The sequence below is a fragment of the Onychostruthus taczanowskii genome, unplaced genomic scaffold (assembly GCF_017590055.1).
Source record: "Onychostruthus taczanowskii isolate IOZ18803 unplaced genomic scaffold, ASM1759005v1 scaffold75, whole genome shotgun sequence".
Taxonomy (NCBI): Eukaryota; Metazoa; Chordata; class Aves; order Passeriformes; family Passeridae; genus Onychostruthus; species Onychostruthus taczanowskii.
In genome coordinates this window covers 1,174,625-1,192,872 of record NW_024505339.1, presented here as the reverse complement: position 1 = coordinate 1,192,872, position 18,248 = coordinate 1,174,625, and the positions used below count along the sequence as shown (strand labels likewise).

The 18,248-nt window shown below is 40.5% G+C and overlaps 1 protein-coding gene across 3 annotated transcripts in view; it reads left to right on the top strand.

Annotated features, from left to right (window-relative positions):
- Window positions 1-18,248, top strand: part of TAOK1 (TAO kinase 1) — a 69,667-nt gene that overhangs the window by 27,267 nt on the left and 24,152 nt on the right. For all 3 annotated transcript variants that reach the window (XM_041423172.1, XM_041423169.1, XM_041423171.1), the window contains 10 exons: window positions 1,597-1,823; window positions 5,853-5,924; window positions 8,815-8,916; window positions 9,714-9,759; window positions 10,661-10,757; window positions 11,533-11,646; window positions 12,411-12,502; window positions 14,982-15,075; window positions 15,721-15,802; window positions 17,663-17,830. In XM_041423172.1, coding sequence (XP_041279106.1) covers window positions 1,692-1,823; window positions 5,853-5,924; window positions 8,815-8,916; window positions 9,714-9,759; window positions 10,661-10,757; window positions 11,533-11,646; window positions 12,411-12,502; window positions 14,982-15,075; window positions 15,721-15,802; window positions 17,663-17,830 — 999 coding nt within the window. In that variant the 5' untranslated portion in view covers window positions 1,597-1,691. The remainder of the gene's footprint in view (window positions 1-1,596; window positions 1,824-5,852; window positions 5,925-8,814; window positions 8,917-9,713; window positions 9,760-10,660; window positions 10,758-11,532; window positions 11,647-12,410; window positions 12,503-14,981; window positions 15,076-15,720; window positions 15,803-17,662; window positions 17,831-18,248) is intronic.

The window sequence follows — 18,248 nt, the reverse complement described above, 5'->3', positions numbered from 1 at the left end:
CTGCAGTGATCCTGCATCGTAGGAAATGTGTGAGTGCTCAGCAGTGCAGTGTGGCAGAGTTGTGAGCAACTGCATGTTTTTTGTATGTGTGTATGTGTTCTCCTACTTGGTCCACCACTGGGATTTCAGTGTCAGCTTTTCCTTATCCCCCGAGAGTGGGCTATCATGGAAACACATTCTGGGTTGCGTTATAAATCTCTTTGAATGCTGACTGCTTGGAGGAAAATGCTGGATTTTGCTTCCTTTCTGTGCTTTCTCTCTCCCCTGCATGTCTTCCTCAGAAAAACTGGAGACTCCTGTGGAGTTTACAGCCAGGTAGATCTCGGTTGTGTTTCACAGCCGGGCTCTGTAGCAATGCTGGGAGGTCTCTGACAAGGAGCAGGCAGGCTGTGGGATTTGCACATGCTGCAACTCTCCAGAGAAGAGAACCACTGAGCACAAACATGCAGGAATATGTCTTTTTCCATCCTTGCAGGAATTGCTCTGCAGGGACTGGAAAACAAATGATTCATTGATGGTCTAGAGGCTTGGAAAAAGGTGGAGTTTATAGTGTCCAGAAAGGGAGGAGAAATAGACAGGGCCTTCTGCGGTGTTGTTTAAACTCAGGCTTATTGTCTTTCACATCTTCATAATGGAAATAAATCTCCAGCTTTTTAAAAAAACAAATTTGAGATACGAAATAGAAATTTAAAAAGCGCAAGTCTTGGCCAGACTCATTTTTTTGGAAAGAAGCGAGATGTGTGATTAACTGTTTGCCAGTGACAGAATTGTTTTTATTAATGATAATTTTCAGGGATTTGATAGGAAATCCTAATACCTCCCTTTAAGAGGAAAAGGGCTTTTTATTTATAGTGGTTTTTTTTGGCGTCACCTGTTGTAAAGATATAGTAAGATTTTAGCATGACTTAACAGTACACTTTTATTTTGGATAGATTCCAAGACACAAAGCTTGTAGCAAATGAAAGTGAACTCATGGTGCAGACAGAAAGAATTTTATACATTCCCAGTTGTGTCTGAAGTTGCAAGTTCCTCTGAAGGAAGTGTTTGCCGGTGGCCTATTGTCCATTGTCTCACATGCCAATCACAGTTTCAGTGTGTTTGCCTCTGCTGAAGCAGAGCAGAAGGAGGAGCAGCGGGTGTGAATCGGGTGTCTCCTGTTCTGGATGCTGTTTCTCTGAAGAAAGGGATGGCAAGTAACGCTCTGAAGAACAGGCACTTTGTGATAGACATCACAAAATCCGAACAATTTTTTAGGACACGGTGGATGTAGCTCTTCAGAGGGAGGGTGTCAGGGTAATGTGGACTCACTGGTTGTCGCTGTAGGTCAAAGATTCTCTGACTGCTCTGCAGGTGATCGAGCAGATGCTGCAGCATGGAATGCGCCTCATTTTGTGTTTTGATTTTGGTTTCTGTCCTAGATGAAGTGCTTGACTGGTGTCACAGTGGGGCTGTGACATTATCCCGGCACACAGGGTGTGTTGCTTCACGCACCAGGGCTGCTTGCTCTGGAGGAAGTGGAAGCTGCTTTGCTGTGGCTTGTTTGGGGCTCTTTGAGCAGAGGATAATCACTGAAGGATTGCAATCTTTTTCTTGCAGTAATCCATGCTGAAGAGGCTCCATTCATACAGATGAGCCAAGGGTTGAAGCAGCACTTTAAACCCAGATAGTCGGTCGGCTGACTGCCCAGCAGGATGCCATCAACCAGCCGAGCGGGCAGCCTGAAGGACCCCGAAATTGCAGAGCTCTTCTTCAAAGAAGATCCAGAAAAGCTCTTCACAGATCTCCGAGAGATTGGCCATGGAAGCTTCGGAGCAGTTTATTTTGTAAGTAGCACCGTGACTTGTGAATTTTAGCTGTGTTTCTTTTTAAACTGTGGGTGTATACTTTTTTGAGCATAATGAGGAAAAGAAACTACTATGACTTTTTTTGTGTAGTATTTGGGGCAGAGATGTTATCTTGTGTGTCTGTATGGTCTCAATCCTTTCACAATCTTGCAGTCTCTGCAAGATGTTTGCATACAAAAAAAAACCCTGGAAACTCGGTCCTTGCCCTTTAGGTGCATCATTATTTGCAAGCAGGGATTTATGTGCAAATTAAAACGTGGACTTCTGCTCCATCAATTCCGACTGGCAGTGCACTTCTCTTGGTCTGATCATCTCCTTATCACCTCTTGTTCCTTGAGAGAAACTGACTTCTCTTCCCCTTTGTGCATACCCCGAGGCTCCCTTAAAGCCATTCTTTACGTTTGACACCTGAGTGTTGGTGCTTTTGTTGTCATTTGTCCTGTCACATCCATTCCTACTGCAGGCAAGAATCCCAGCATCCATCTGCATAATACTTACCTGACATGAACAGGATCCTCATGGCAACCTCAGTGCAGCTTGCTGTGTGTTAACCAAATATTGTGGGGCCTTCATTAAAAAACACTTTCCTCAAAAAACCTTTTCACGTTTATAATTATAGGAGGTGTGGCCAAACCTGCCAATTTTCCTTCAGAAAGCCATTTGTGTCACTATTTTATGAGATGCCTATTCAGTGTTAATAATTGCAGCAGACCATGTTGGGAACCTTCCAGCACAAATTTAATGCAGCACAGATGAACTAATTAGGAAAAGCTTCTTAATTTTGTTCCCTGCTTAAAACTATGAGCCACCACTGTCTGGGAACAGATCTGGGGGAGGAAGTGTTTTCTAATGAAACAATACTCACCTGTGGCCTTAAGTTCACCTCGTTTACTCACTTTGCTTAAAGAGTGAATATCAAGTCAGGGAACTGACAAATCTGTCTTCCTGCTATGGTGAAATATTATTGAAGAAATATTATGGAATTTTTTTGGAGCACTATCTTTCAGAGGCATGCATGGACCACACAGCTCTGGAAACCCATACTGCAGCTGCAGGTAGCCTGTGAGCTGGAAGCAAACAGCATTCCCAAACACCAGCAGCAAGCTGCCATGGGGTATTTGTAGCCTGCCTGAACTTTGTCCTTGTGGTAAGGGCCGATGGCCCATTACCAGCTCCATCTCCAAAGCAATTGCAACTCGCAGGCCGTTAATTTCTAGCCATTCTTTCTCTTTTTCCCCCACCATTTTAAATCACCAGTTCATTACAGATCGGTATTTACTCACTATAGAGTGCAATTACTTGCTGGCATTTGGATTGTGGTTCTTTGTCAGAAAGCACCTCTGATTTGGCACTTGCATGAAGACAGGTCTAAGCAGTGCATCACACAACCCCAGCCCGTGTAGGGGCTTCATTTCTGTCAAGAGAGGGTTTCTGATAAAGACACTCTGTTGCTGTGTCTGTGTTAGGAAGTTTAAACCTGTAAGTTTTGTGTTGTGTCTTTTTTACTACTAATGGTTCTGAGATGTTGAATCTGAAATTGTTCCATGCAATGTGCCCCATCCTTCAAACAAAAGCCCAAAAGATCAGAGAGACAACATGGAGAGGGAAATTTAATATGAATTAAATAATCATGAAGAACTAAAACGTAGGGGAGTCTGTCTCTTGGGTACTTTATTCCTCTGTAAAGCTAGAAATAAAACTTCTTAACTTAACAAAATTTTGATTCTGCTACTGCAAACAATTACACTTTTTCTAATTAACATAATATTGGATTATAATTAATAACTGCTTTAAATGGCATTACTGAACCCACTGACATATCCACTTCTTTGTGCATACTTTACCTGTATCAATGCTGAAGCTACTCTGGTCACCAGATGTTGATCCTTTGTGTGGCGTTTTTGGAGGAAAGCAGGATATATGTGCATACATGTCTGCCATGAAACAAGCCTTGCTCATTTGGATGGTTAGAGGGAGCTGGCCTTGCACATCCTCCTGGCTTTTGTCTGGGAACTGTTTTTCAATTATCCAAGATCACAGAGAAACTAAAAAAAGCAAATGCAACTCCGTGATTTTAATATTACTGGGGTGTCAGCCAGGACAGTTCTCCCTCTCCAGGACTGTAGGTGTCCAGCACACTCTGTCAGGTGTTGTTTGCTTGGGTTTTCTGATGCCAAGCATCCTCTGCAGGCAGCTTTCATGGCATACAGCCTGCACCAAAAAATGTTGTTGATAAATAGATGTGGGGGTAATTACCCAATAGAAAATCCATATAATCCTGAAATCTCCCTTACCTTATTTAAAATAGTTCAGTGTTTCACTGATAGTTGTACCCATCTTCCTTCCCTTTTAGCAGTGATCCCACCAATGATATATATTATGTGATATATATTCATCTTACTCCTCTCTCTTTGTTTCTGTTGCATCCTTCGTAGCAGAAAGTTCCTTTTATTTTTTTTTTCCTTTTATAATTGATATGAATTTTGCTGGTTCACCTCATGGTTTTAGTTTCTTAGAAACTGCAAGTCTGGCACCTCTGAATCATTTTTGGTATTATCCTTACCCTACTCCCTGCTCTGCAGTGTAATAATAGCTTTTGCTTGACACAGGAAACCTACTACACTGGAACACTGCAGATGGAGCAGAAGAATAACCCACTCTCTTTTGTTAGAGCTGGGTTCCTTCTGCTTTGCTGTAGTATTTTGCTTCCCTGCTTTATTGGCAGTTCTTCACACAGTTGAATGTTTTAAAGGTTGTTTTTAGTCAGTAAAGATCTAGCAGTCAGAATTTTATTCCAACTTTTTTGTCTCAAACAACAAAAATAATCACACACCCCCCTCCCCCCCAACTTTACAGGTACTATCAGTGAGAGGATCCTCTCAAACAGAAAGAAAAGTAAAAATAGTATTGGTTCAAGCTTATCATAGCCAGTTGAAATAAAGACTGACAGGGAATTCTGGGAATCTCTTTAATGAACAGCAGAATTAAAACATGACTGAAAAAGCTTTTTACAAAAGGCAGAGCCCTAGTACTTCATTAATCCATGTTCTGGTAGGCTGTGCTTGATAGTACAAATATATTAAAATCAGCATTTTCATCAGTCATCTGTGAGTGCTGTGGTGCACATTATTCTGATTTATATCATTTGGCTTCATGTCCAAGTTGATTATTATTATCAGAGAGACTCAGAGGTCTTTTCCTCCACCACCCTCCTGTGCTGCTGAAATCTCTAACAGAGGAAATCTGGGGTCTTACTTGGAGCCCTCCTTCCTGCAAGGTGCTGCCTCTTCTCCTGCTGTGGAGAATGAGCCCTTGCTTTGGTGCTGAATTAAACAAAGCTTCTTGTCTAGTCCTTGCCTTGCATTGTTGCTGTCTGAAGTCAGGAAGTTTGCCTTTGAAGTGTGAAAAACTATGTACATTTACGGTGCAGTGTAAATAACAATACTATGAAACTGAGAAGTCTCATCTGAAGATGGGTCACTTGGATTGCTGCCATGTCTCTCTGTATCATCTGCCTTCCTTTAAGACACAAGAGCTAATTTTTGGGAGCACTGGGGAGAAACCTGCTCCAGACACTGGTGGCTGTCTCCAGTGCATCATGGGACATCTTTCCATGTGGTTTGGATGGAACTGGGTGGTTGAGCCTTGCTTCTGTTTCATGTGGAATGGGCCTGGGCAGGGAGAGAAGTTGATTTATGGAAGGAAAATCCCTTCTACTTGAATCAGAGCTGCTTTTATTAGCTGTGATTTTTAGTTTAGGTCACAATGCTTGACTCCTGCAGAGACTTGGTAGATGCTGAGCATGGAAAAATGTCATGCCTTGTCTCCCTGTCACTTGGGAAAGAAATTTCTAATTCTTGCAGCAGTCACACCTCTTGGAAGATATTTTAGTTTAATGCTCTGCAATTGTTAACTAAGAATGGAGATTATTTTATGATTGTGTGTGGTTTGCATCTTATGGAAAGCTGGGGCCTGAAGGAGCTGATGGATTGTGTTTTCCTGTTGCAGGCACGTGATGTGCGCACCAATGAAGTGGTGGCCATCAAGAAAATGTCATATAGTGGGAAGCAGTCCAATGAGGTATGTAGAACATGTTGTATATTAAACCTTGATCATTGGAAATAATTAATATATTGGGATGATTTTAGTTAGCTTGGGTTCCTGCAGCAGAAATATTTTCTGTAACTGTAAAGGTGAATAAGAGTATTGTATAAACAAAATAAATCAGTTTACTGTTCAGTGTATTTCTGTGTAATCTGCTCCTGAAAAAAGAGAGGTGGATCTCTCTTCTTTCAGATTCAAAGGGCTCTTTTTGGGACCACAGAAATGTATAGATAGAAAAAAAAAAGTAAAATGATGGATTTGTATGTTGGTGTCTTACTGCCCTTAAATGTTCCATTTTAAATACCTTTCCAAAAAACCAGGACAGAGGAATTATAGGAAAGGATGTAGTAGTGAGAGCTTCCAGGGGAGCCTTGCTTGTACCAAGTAGTGAGGCAGAACCTATCCCTCCCTGGAATGACTGTGCTCACGAGCAGCTGAAACAAAGGCAAAGGAGTGGTGAATGAATGAGTGTGAAAATCTGAACAGCAGCATAATTCCAGAAGAGTTGCCAGAGCCAGGGGTTAAGGCAGTCCTTGCAGAAGGGTGGGCAGTCTTTCCAGAAGTGGGCCTCTGAGATTTAGACATTAAGTGTTTTCATGGCCACCCCAGATGTGTCTCCTTTCCCTGGCATGTTTAGCAGTGAGAGCTGATTTTATACTTGAAATGTTTAAGTGCTAATACAAATTCTTGAAAAGCCCAAGGTGACAGGAACAGCTAATTTGATTTTTTTTCTGGTAAATAACATCTATCAAATCATGGCATGGTTTTTCAGCAGAAGTATTTCTCATAAGCGTGTTGTCCAAAGCATTTATGGTTCCCTCCCTCCAATATCAGCAGCAGTCTTGCTCTGATGAGTTCGACTAACAGCTCATTGCTTTCTGTGCCTGCCTTTTGTGTATTGATCATCTGCACTCCAAGGAGCTGAACTATTCCTTCCTCTCTGTGTGTGTGTCTGTGTAGGAGGTAGAGGTGGCAGTGTCTCTCCAGCAGTCCTGAATTCTAGCTTCAGAGTTAAATTTGCTGTGCCTGTTTCTGTTTTGTCGCTGCGGTGACTTGTTTAACTGTGTACTGATGAAAGAATAATTTGTACTTGCTACTTGTCCTACTGTTTTAATTACTGTGAGCTATAAATACTCTATTCACATGAATGAAACAAACTGTGCATGCTTCAGAAATAGCTTTTGTTTGTCTTCAATGCGTATGTTTCTTTATTTTGAAGAAAGTAATAAGACCAGGATTAAAACACTTTCTATTTTACATCCATATTTATTTGTTTTGTTCAGAAGTTCACTGGAGTTATGATTGAGCTTATGTAAAGAAAATTGATTAAGGGCATTCTGATATCATTTGGTTTCATAATAAGATTTTATCATTGGTGGGAACAATTATTCTCTCAAATAAGGTCATATTTTATACTAAGAATAGGTTTAAAACCTTTCAAAAATGTAGTACTGTGCTCTTAATGTGATCTTGGAGCTTTTTTTTTTTTTATGCAGGAAATCATGAATACTTCTTGACTAATACATCACTTCTCTCTTCCCAGTGTAGAAGTTTAGCATGGTGCTTTCTTGGTTTGGCTTTTATTGCTTAGTACCTCAAAGCCTTTGAGGCTGAAGGTAAAAGGCAACTAAGTCACTCCAGTGTCAGAGAGTTTGTTATAGCTGCACTGTGTCATTCTATAGCAGTTCTGGTGTTGAGAAATGCTTAATGTAGTCAATCAGCTGCCTCACTTGTGGGCTTCTGTGCTCCCTGGTTTCATGTGTTTCTCTAATCCTAAAATTGTTATTCAGGTTTGGCACACGTTTTCCAAAGCCTTAGGGTAGATGGGCCCTCTGTCCCTCTGTGAATACTACCCACATACCAACATATGAGGAAGAGTGTGCTGAGAGATTAACAGGACCTGGAAACCAGCTTTTGAGCCTCTTGGTGTTGGGTTCCTCTCTCTGGTTAGCTTCAGAACTGATACTCTTGCTCAAAAACATTTGCAGTGTCAACACTCTTACGTTTATGGCTGCATACTTAAATGGTTTCAGCTACTGCATTTGGTTTTGAAGGTACTTAGTGTAGTTGTAGTTTTGCTGTTGCACTCTCAGACTCTTGCCTTTCCTGCCTGAGGAGATGTGGATGTGCAGCACATGGGGGGGCTTGGAGGTTTCCAAGGGAAGCAATGTCAGTGTCTAGGCACACATTGGAACTTGACATTTTGGCCTCTTCTTTGCTTTAAAGTTGCACTAACAGAGCTCCCCTTATTATAAACCTGGCTTTGTTTATCTGTTTATATTTTTTCTCCAGCAGAACCATTCCTTTATCTAGTAGGTAACTCATTTAAATTGGCCCTTGTAAAGATTAAACTAGTGATAGAGAAACATTATCAAGAATGTACTCAGATAGTTGGCAGCTGATAAAGGGAGCCTCATCCAGTGTAATAGAGAGACTAGTGGGGATAGGTCTTTATAGTAACAAGAGTTGAGAGAAGCAGCTGATCCTGCTGAAGGACATTTATCACCCACATCTCTTTCAGATTGGGGTGTGTGTTTGATTTGACAACAGAATTGGTATCCCTTAGTAAAGGATCACTTCTTTCTTGAGGACTTGCTCAGATATTGTTTATCAGTATATCCTGTTCACACATATAAATATAAAGCATTACATTGATGAGAGATCCTTTCATACAGCCTAATTGATCAGCAACTTACTTTGTTGGTTTGCTGAGTTAAGCAGTGAATATCGTAGTGTTGATACAAACTTACTTCGATTTGAACCTTGAGATAGTTTTGCCTCTTAAAATAATTAAACTACATTGTAACAACAACAACAAAAAGGTAACAGTTCTAAAAAGTCTTTCTGTTGCTTTTATTCCCTACAGAAATGGCAGGATATTATTAAGGAAGTCAAGTTCCTCCAAAGAATAAAACACCCTAACAGTATAGAATACAAAGGCTGCTATCTGCGGGAGCATACAGCATGGGTAAGCATCTGCTGCTCTGCACTTCTCTTGCCTTGGTTAAGGTGCTTAGAAATCTCCCCAGCTGGATTTTGGCAGGCACCTGAGCACTGGTGTTGTACAGACTGAGATGAGCATAGCCAAGGGCCTTACAGGTGCTCAACAAACTGAATGTACTTTCTGGAACCAAGATTTAAGGAAATTTTCCCTTGTGCTTAGGTTAAATGTTGCTGTTCTAGTGTATTTAGCTTGATAAACTGAGTATTTGAAATAATGTACATCCATCACTAATAAAGTTTTGTAGTTCAATATACTAAAGAAATCATATTATTGAACTAATAGTTTAAGTTGTAAGTACTGTGTTGTGAATTAGCTTCAATAAATCTGTAGGGCAAAGTTTTAGTTTCTCTTTTTGAAATCTGGCTGGGACAGAATCTTAAGTAAATCCCTAAATAGCCCTTTAATACTCTGATAAGCTTGTTAAGTGCAGTTTAACATTCCTGTTAAGTATGTGCATATAAAATATGATATGTAATACAATACCTAACTGGTTATGAATGTGCTTTGGCCTTCCTTACAAGTGGTGTTGCTTGGTATCTTACACAGGAGGGTTATGCTTAATTCCAGTTAGAGCTGTACTTGTGGGAGGGGTCAGTGTAGCAGTGCTGGGATGGAGTTTATGGTACAAGCAATACTTGATTTGCTATGGCAGCCTGCACTCTGTGCTCCAGGAATTAGTTCTAGATTCTCCATACAAGTCTAGAAAACATGTATTTACTATTACAGATTTTCTAACTACTTTGGTTTTTTTCCTATAACAGCTTGTTATGGAATATTGTTTAGGATCAGCATCAGACTTACTAGAAGGTAAGTGAGTCACACACGTTTATTTGATGGAAAGTCAGAAGTAGAGTACTGAACTAGGGGGTTACAGCATCACAGAATTTTCCTTGAGTTTATAGTTTTGTTTGGGGCCAGAGTGTGTATGAATAGGAACAGTGTATCAAATTCTTGCATAGTTGTAGTGGGTTTTGTGTAGAATATTGGCTTTTCCAGGTGCTTAGTTTCTCCTTGGTTTATACCTTGGTATAAACCAAGGATAAACTTGGTATATATTTTAAAGTTGTCAGCCAGCTATTGATTGCTTCTGAGGTTCTCCTGCCATGACAGTTCAAGATTTACTTCTGCAAACCCTTGCTGTTGATCTGAATGCTTACTAACAACTGTAGGCCTGTTGACTAGGGTTGTGCTTGTTGAGGTCTTTCATTAAATGGTCATTTTTCTATCAGGCTTGTTATAGTGAACTGGCTTTGAAGAGATGTGCGTGGCCAGTAAGTTTTTCCTTTCCTTGCAAGAAGCATTTCAGGACCAAAAGCTGAGCTGCCAGAGTCTCATCTGTGTTGCTACAATTTATTTGTGTGTGAATTGCTGTAAATTTCTGGGGTTGGGGGTTTCACTTCATTAGTGGAAAACTGGATATTGAGTCTCAAGTAGTTTCTTGGGAGACTGGTCCCATAACTGACAGGAATGTAGTTTATGGTTGGAGAGTGGTCTCTTTGGTAGTAAATAGCTGCTGGTTTATAGTTAGAAGATTACATTTGATTATAGAATATACTCTGTGAACTATTTTTACATTTGCTTCTCATACGGAACCTAGTGAAAATGAACTTTTAGTGTTTTTGTTTACATTGCTAACAGTACTGGCTTGCATGCTGCAAAGTGTATTGTTTTCTGTAATACTGAATTTCACATAAATTCTTTCCTTAAGTTCATAAAAAGCCATTGCAAGAAGTGGAAATAGCAGCAATTACCCATGGTGCTCTCCAGGGATTAGCATACTTGCATTCTCACAATATGATCCATAGGTAAGTAGTTACATTTTGCTGTCTCATACACACTTACATGTAATTTGTTTTGTATCCCCTCCATCCCAAATTCAATATTGTAAGCAGAGATTTTCTTTTCACAGTATCCATATGCTCCCAAACAAGTGATTTATAGTAGTGTAAACACTAGCAAGCTCTGTATCTGTACATGAACTGTCTCTTACAGCTGGTGTTCATAATTTCTGCAGAATTCCTTCAAATCTGCTAAGCTTTTCAGTGCTGATTGTCCCTGAAGCAGTGAATAGCAAGTGCACCCAGAGAGTTTGTAGGAATTGCAAGGCCAAGAATACTGGACAGGGAGAGCACTAATTCTTGAATAATTAGTTTTACACAAACACACATGTTGAAAAGCACACAGTAAGTTTGGGATGCAAATGTTCTTTGTGTTTAAAGTAGCTTCTGCATTTTAGTAGGATGAAGAATTTGAATAGTTACATTAAGTCCTTTTAAAAAACTTTGATAAAGGACGTACTTGATTCAGAAGGTTTTGCTGAACTGTATGTGAAGTTTATCCTGTTGTGTCATTTAAAGTTCATTTTTAAGACAGACATTAAGACTAACATGTAAGACAAAAAAATCTAAAATCAAGGGCCACTTTAAGCAATTAGCCTAATGGCTAAAGACCTTGTGTTTGGAGGAAATGTGAATATTTTGCAGCTTGAATATGTGAATATTGGTGTGTTTCATAGACTGTCCAATAGGGAGTTTTCTTCTTTGGAGAGGAGTAATACTGACACTTGTATTCTATCACCAGAGATATCAAGGCAGGGAACATCCTGCTGACAGAGCCAGGACAGGTGAAACTTGCTGACTTTGGGTCTGCTTCCATAGCATCTCCTGCCAACTCATTTGTGGGGACGCCATATTGGTAAGCCAAGAGTTTCACTCATTTCTGGCTTTGTGAATTGAAAGGATCACATATTGGCTATTTAATATACTTGGGCTTATTTGAGCTAGCTTTGCAATCTTCCAGTTGTGGTGATGATAAAATTTACTTTGTTAGGAAAAAAGTTTCAATAGTAACCAGGCTCTGAGTTCCAAGAAATTGTGTATCCCTGTGTTTGTAGTTCACAAAAAGTAATAAAAACATTTTGCTGTTCTGCATAGACTGACCTAAAGTGGTAGAGGTAGGATTGAATCATGTGTAATATATTTTAATCACTCCCCCCAGTGGTTTAAACAATTCATGTATTCTCACCCTGTCTGGTTGTTGAAATAACTGAAGTGTTTTTTCTTTCATAGGAAAGGCCAGGTTCACTTAACCAACCCCTTTGCAGATCCCTTGTATGCTTTTGATCTCTTACACCTAATCTGTGGTGTTTACTCAACTGCATGTTATAATTATTTCACCACAGTTGGTCAGCCAGCTAAACTATTGGAAATGTGGGAGGGTGAGAAGGTGGTGATACTCACAAATGGAAAGCTGGGCAAAGCACAGGAGAGCATCACACAGCCTCTGCAGGCCTGCACCAGTGTGGGTGCCTGGTCTTTGTTCCCAGTATCCCCTTGTCATGCCTGATAGCTTGGGGAATGATTTGTTTATGGTAGCTGAAATCAGGGAAACAGCCTATTTCATACTGATGAAGATAATGTGTTCCACTGCCTATTTTGAGCACCAGTTTCTTTTCTTAGGATGGCCCCAGAAGTGATTTTAGCCATGGATGAAGGGCAGTATGATGGCAAAGTAGATGTTTGGTCTCTTGGAATTACCTGTATTGAGTTAGGTAAGTTATTTCCTTTGAAAAAAAAATAATTAAAATGTTGTTATTTAATATCTGGAACTTAGGCAGTTGAATCACAGTGCAGAAGATTTGTGCTCCCTTTCTTGTCCTGGTTTCTCTGGGCCCTGAGTTTTAGAGATAAGAGTGAAATGTGCTTTCTAGAATTCCAGGCCAAGTCTCCAGTTTGATGTTTATGGAAGTGGTGTTTTCATTACCTGAAGAAAAAGAGTTATATAGACAAAGAGAGTGGCCAAGTGATGTCACTGAGGGTGTTCACATTCTGTGGAACAGGCAGTTAACTTCTGAACTGAAAAACAGTCAATTGCTGAGCAGCTTTAGAAGTGAACCATTAAAGGTACCAATGTGGAGATATATTTAGTGCTATAAGTTGATATTATTTCAGTGAAAATTTAACATACAATAATAAATTCTGCAGTGATGAAGTTCTGGAGAAGTTTACAACTTCAAAGCTGTATTCAGTGTGTGTTTTAACTTCTGAATAGATTTTTTTTTTCTTTAAACAAAAAGATATGGAATAATCCGATTTTGAGGTGGTAACCTGAAACTCAAACCCTAAAGAAATGATGGTATTACCATTAGAACAGACCCTTTAAAGCAGGCTGAGTTTAAAGGGTCAGTGTTAGTATGGCATTCTGTTTAAATTTAACACGTTGGTGTTTCCTTGGAGCAAGAGCACCCTGGCTGAAGCACCCCATGCACACCACTGCTCCGTGCACCTGAGGCTGTCCTCCCATCCTTGTCAGATCTGATTGCTCGTGCTCCAGCCCAGCCTCCATGGAGGAGCAGCCCAGCCAGGCAGTGAGAGCTCTCAGGAACACACTAATCCATGTGAACTGCACAGTTTAGCTAAAAATGCTGTCTGGCATTCCAAACTGTCAACTTCATTTTCTTCCAGGACGCGAAATAGATTCTTTCTTCAGAGCAGAGATTTTGTTTGTTGGGGTTTGGTTTTTTTTTTTCTTTTTTGGTTGCCAATATAAAGCAAGTTGAAGGGGTGTGACTGTCATGACAGAATCCTGCTCTGAGTGGAGTAAGGAGACTTGGCTGGCTGCAGGGCTCCAGGAATGCAGTGAGCTCATGGCCACCACACCCCCGGGAGTCCTGCACGCCGCGTTCTTGCAGGATGAAGCGTGTTGGGCTTCGTCTACGGCTGCTGGCGTGGTGGGAGGTGAGACTAGGTCAGGACAGCAGAGCAGTGTAGGCTGGTCCGTGTGCCTGGCTCATTTGTGTTGCTTTGAGTAAGCATGGGAAGACAGCAGGGAAATGAGGTGTCTGGTAGTCTTCTCAAATTATTACTTAGTCTTAGAAATGGTTTTATTGAGGGCTCAGTTTCAGGGTTTCCAGAAGATTTATATTTTATTCAGGTGAGCTAAGAGGAGAAAAAAGGTAGAGAGAACAGTCAGTTAAAATAGTTTAATGAATAATCTGTCTGATCCTTGATAGCAGCAACTAGTTATGTGACAGATTAGAGGAGGTGAAGTGCTGAATTTGAGGAAAGACTTAAGTCCTCAATCTACCCGTTCTGAGGAATTTGTAGGGCTTAGTCCATCCTGCCATAGCCATGAGTGAACCATGATCTCTGATCCATAGTTCAGTGCTACTATTCAACTCAGAACTAAGCAGACTAAGAAAAGTAGCATTATTTTTTTCTTTGTTTATTTTTCTTGAGGAAGGAAAGTTTTCTGTTGCATTTTCAGTGGTGTAGGAACATCCTCGTGGCCTGACCAGCTTCTCTGGAATGTCTATGGCAAGGCTGAGCTTTATAAAGTTTGCCCCATAAACATTCTGATGAAGCTTCAATTTTGTTGTTACAGTGAGATCATCTCCTTCCTCATTAAGCTTTCATGCTGTGTCAGTCTATAAGAGTAATACAAGCTTGAGAGAGAGAAGAGCCAAAGAGAGAAGGCAACTCTCAAAATAGTATAAAGAGTTGGCCTGTTGCTGACTTCCTGCCCATGTGCTTAGTCAGTTAAGTGTGATTTGATGGTTCTTGTAACCAGCTTTTTCCTCATCACTGTTGTCCTGCTAGAAATAAATATTTCTTAGCTTTTTAGCAACTGTAGATTAAAAAAAACAAAGGGGGGGGTGTATGAAGCCAAGAATGCTTAGTGGCTAAACACCCAGTATAGAGCTTACTGTTAACTTACTCCTATTTTAGTACATTACAATGAGTCAGAGAACTCAACTATGATAAACCACGTAATTTAAAAGCTTGAGAGGACAAGGCATTTGATCTTCAAAGGGCTTTCATCTTCTGCAATGGCACAGGACGTATGCCAACATATCTGTCTGATTGCAGGGTAGGGTTGGTTTGGGGTTCCATGTTCAGGCAGTAGGGATTTTGCTGATGTGGTTTTCTTTATAAAGGGATGTAAACTGTAAAAAAAACCATAAATAAATAAAAAGAGCAACAACATGAGACTATCTCCCTATATAAAAACTTCTGTTCTCTTGTGTGCAGCGGAAAGGAAGCCTCCTTTGTTTAACATGAACGCAATGAGTGCCTTATATCACATAGCGCAGAATGAATCCCCTACACTACAGTCTAATGAATGGTGAGTATTGCTGAGGGAGGAATGTTGTAGGGGATGGCTGTAAATGGAGTGCTTTGTCATGCTGAGTTCTTGAAATGGCTGGAGTCCTGTTGAGAGGATGTGAGCTGGAAGGTTCTCATTAGATTCACTATACATTTAGTACACAAAATTGACCAATTACTAAATATATGTTTGAGACTCTTCACTGTAGTAGGAACAGGACAGGCTGCTGGAAGAATTTAAGATCCTGTAAAAAATTCTGTTCATGGGTCAGTAAACTTTTGAAGCTCCCAAGCTAGCCAAAACTGTGGGCTTTAGTGTTTTTTTATCACAAACCACACTGTCAATTTCTAAATCCTGTTTTGTTGGAGTATTGCTTTGCAAGATGAAGACACAGCTTGTGTGTGGCAAGTGTCTGTTGCATAAACTTCAGAAGAATAAAGGACAGTAGTAACATTTTGTGCCTCCCAGCCTCAACAACTGTCTTTTGAAAACAGCAAATACAGTAAACTAATTTCAAAAGTTAAAAACTTCCTAATTATGGTTTACTGAACCATAGTTCTTGGCCTAGGAGCTACAAGCATCCAGATGTGAGGAACTTGACTCCTTAATGAATTAAACTGGGTCGTTAACTTAGGTGGATTTTTTTTCCTCTCCTTGACACAGGTCTGATTATTTTCGAAACTTCGTAGATTCTTGCCTCCAGAAAATTCCTCAAGACAGGCCTACATCAGAGGAGCTTCTGAAGGTTGGCTTGCTTGTCCTTTCTGTTTTCCATGTGGTATTAAAAGGGGCTGTGCCCTGTGATGATGATCTGTCTCACCTACTGTGCAAGGTTATGGTTAACGATGCTCAAACACCTTTGAGCTGTGAGTGCCCTGGGCTGTCCTGAGCTGGCAGCTCTGGCTTTACTGCCTGTCTGCAGTGTCTCAGAGTGTTCCCCAGGTGACTTTCCAAGCCAGCCTTGGAGTTCTCAGCATAAAAGGTCACTCCACCAAGCGACACTTGGATGACCATCGACTTGTCGAGAGTTGTAGTTTGTAAACTCAATCATTCCAGTGATTATAATTAATCCTGACAGAGCTGCCATGCATTAGCTAGCAAGTACCTTTTGTTAGTTCCCTCTGTGTTCTGTGCTATAAAACACTCCAGTGTGCTTTTTGCAGTACCTGAAAACCACTGCTGGGGAAAAGGAGGCAAAAGAAAGCAGTTTTTCCTCCCTCTATTTTTCCTTGGCATGAAAAAGTCTCAGCAGTCTGCAGGCTTTTTCTTGCTTCATTTCTTAGCTTCTTTTTTAATTCTTCATTTGTGCTCCTGAGTGCTGCAGGTACTTGGCTTTGGCTCACTGTAGTCTGGAGACAAAGCCAGTGGGGTAGATTGTTGCAAAAGGCTGACATGTGAACAGAACTCACAGAGAAGTTGGGTGTTGGAGTGGCTTTTTTGTGTGACTTTGATGGATTTCCTTTGTGGCATCAGGTGGCATTCAGAATTTTGCTAACTTGTAATTCTCTTTACAGTGCTTCTGACATTTTAGGTTTCTTTTTATCCTGGCCCTACTTCTGCTAAACAGTGTTTTTCCAAATTTTTTGTATTGCAGGGAAATTGATGCTATTTATGAAGGTTTTATCAGCACCTTTTTGCATGGTTTTACCTAAAAATGGCTCTGAGGACTTGTGCCTCTTTGAAAACTGTCTATTCAGAAAGCAAATGCAATTATCCAGGAAAGGTTTCAGTGTGGGTGTGTAGTCCTGCCATTTCAGAATTCTACAGATTGGTTTTATTTTGAGCAATGTGCTGCAATTAAAGAGAACATTGATGGAAATGAAACGTTTGGGAACAGATTCCTTCCATAACTATAGTCTGAAACAGCTGCATGCCACTTTTCAGGGACAGGTAGGGAATGTGCCATGTTGGAAACAGCATTGCAGTTCTGCAAAGGAACAAAATGAAAGTAGTGGTGGTGTTAATAATGACTCATGCTTCCACAGCACATTGCATCTGGAGACTGCAAAAGCTGCTTCTGACATACATAGACAGTTCTTGCTTTACCTATGGGCAAAATATAGCTACCTTTGCAGAGAAATGTGGTGAATATCTCCAAGAGAAGAGCAGAACATGGGGAACTGTTCCAGGACCAAGCTCTAAGGTTCACAGCCTATTTTATGACTCAGAGCTGTATGATGAATATTTGATTCCCAGGCTTTTCTAAACAAGGAAAAGGGATTTATACTGAGAGTTAGCTGATGAGTTAATTAACATTTGGTTAAAGATACTAGCCAGTCTAGCATCTTTAGCTTCTATTTGGTATTTGTTGCTCTTCCCTCACTAAACCACTAGTAGATAATGTCTATGAAGTCTAGGTTTATAGTGAGCAAGTTTTCATAGCATGTAAAATGCTATTTCTGGGGTTTTACACCTTTATTTTTTGGTACAATCATTCAGAAATCTGTCTGGTTTGCGAAGTCTAAAAATAATGCCAGTGTTAGCTGTGAAGGTGTTCTCCTGTGCAGGGAAGAGAGCTAATAAACCCAACTAAGGCTCATCACTGTGTTCTCAAAGCATGTGCATTGGAGGCATGAGAGGCCACTCACCTGTTTGTGTTCTGCAGCACATGTTTGTTCTTCGAGAGAGGCCCGAAACAGTGTTAATAGACCTGATTCAGAGAACAAAGGATGCAGTGAGAGAACTGGACAACCTGCAGTATCGTAAAATGAAGAAGCTCCTCTTCCAGGAGGCCCACAATGGCCCTGCAGTGGAAACACAGGAGGAGGAGGAGGTGAGAGAAATGCTGGATTTCATCACTGAACCAGAGAGAATGAGACTGTCATTTAAATAACCACAATTCAGATACTGCTGAAACGAAGGGAGTCTGTTTACACACCTGGCTGTAAACACTGTCTCCCTCTTTGTGCTTGGAATAAAGCTACCTCAAGGCACAAACAAGGACAAACAGGGTAGATGCCTAGTGCTGGCAAGAAGCTGTGCCATGTGTTCATGCTTGAACAGTCAGCTTCCAGTCCTGTAAATCCTCGCTTTCTTTGCCTGTTTATGAGGCTTCGTGAGGACTCTTTAGCAACTACATTTAACCTCTGTTTTGACCATATGTACTGAGAATGTTATTCTAAATCTGAGGCATTGAGGTTTTTACTTGATTTATTTAAAAAAAAAAAGAAAATAAAAGAAAAACAGGTCAT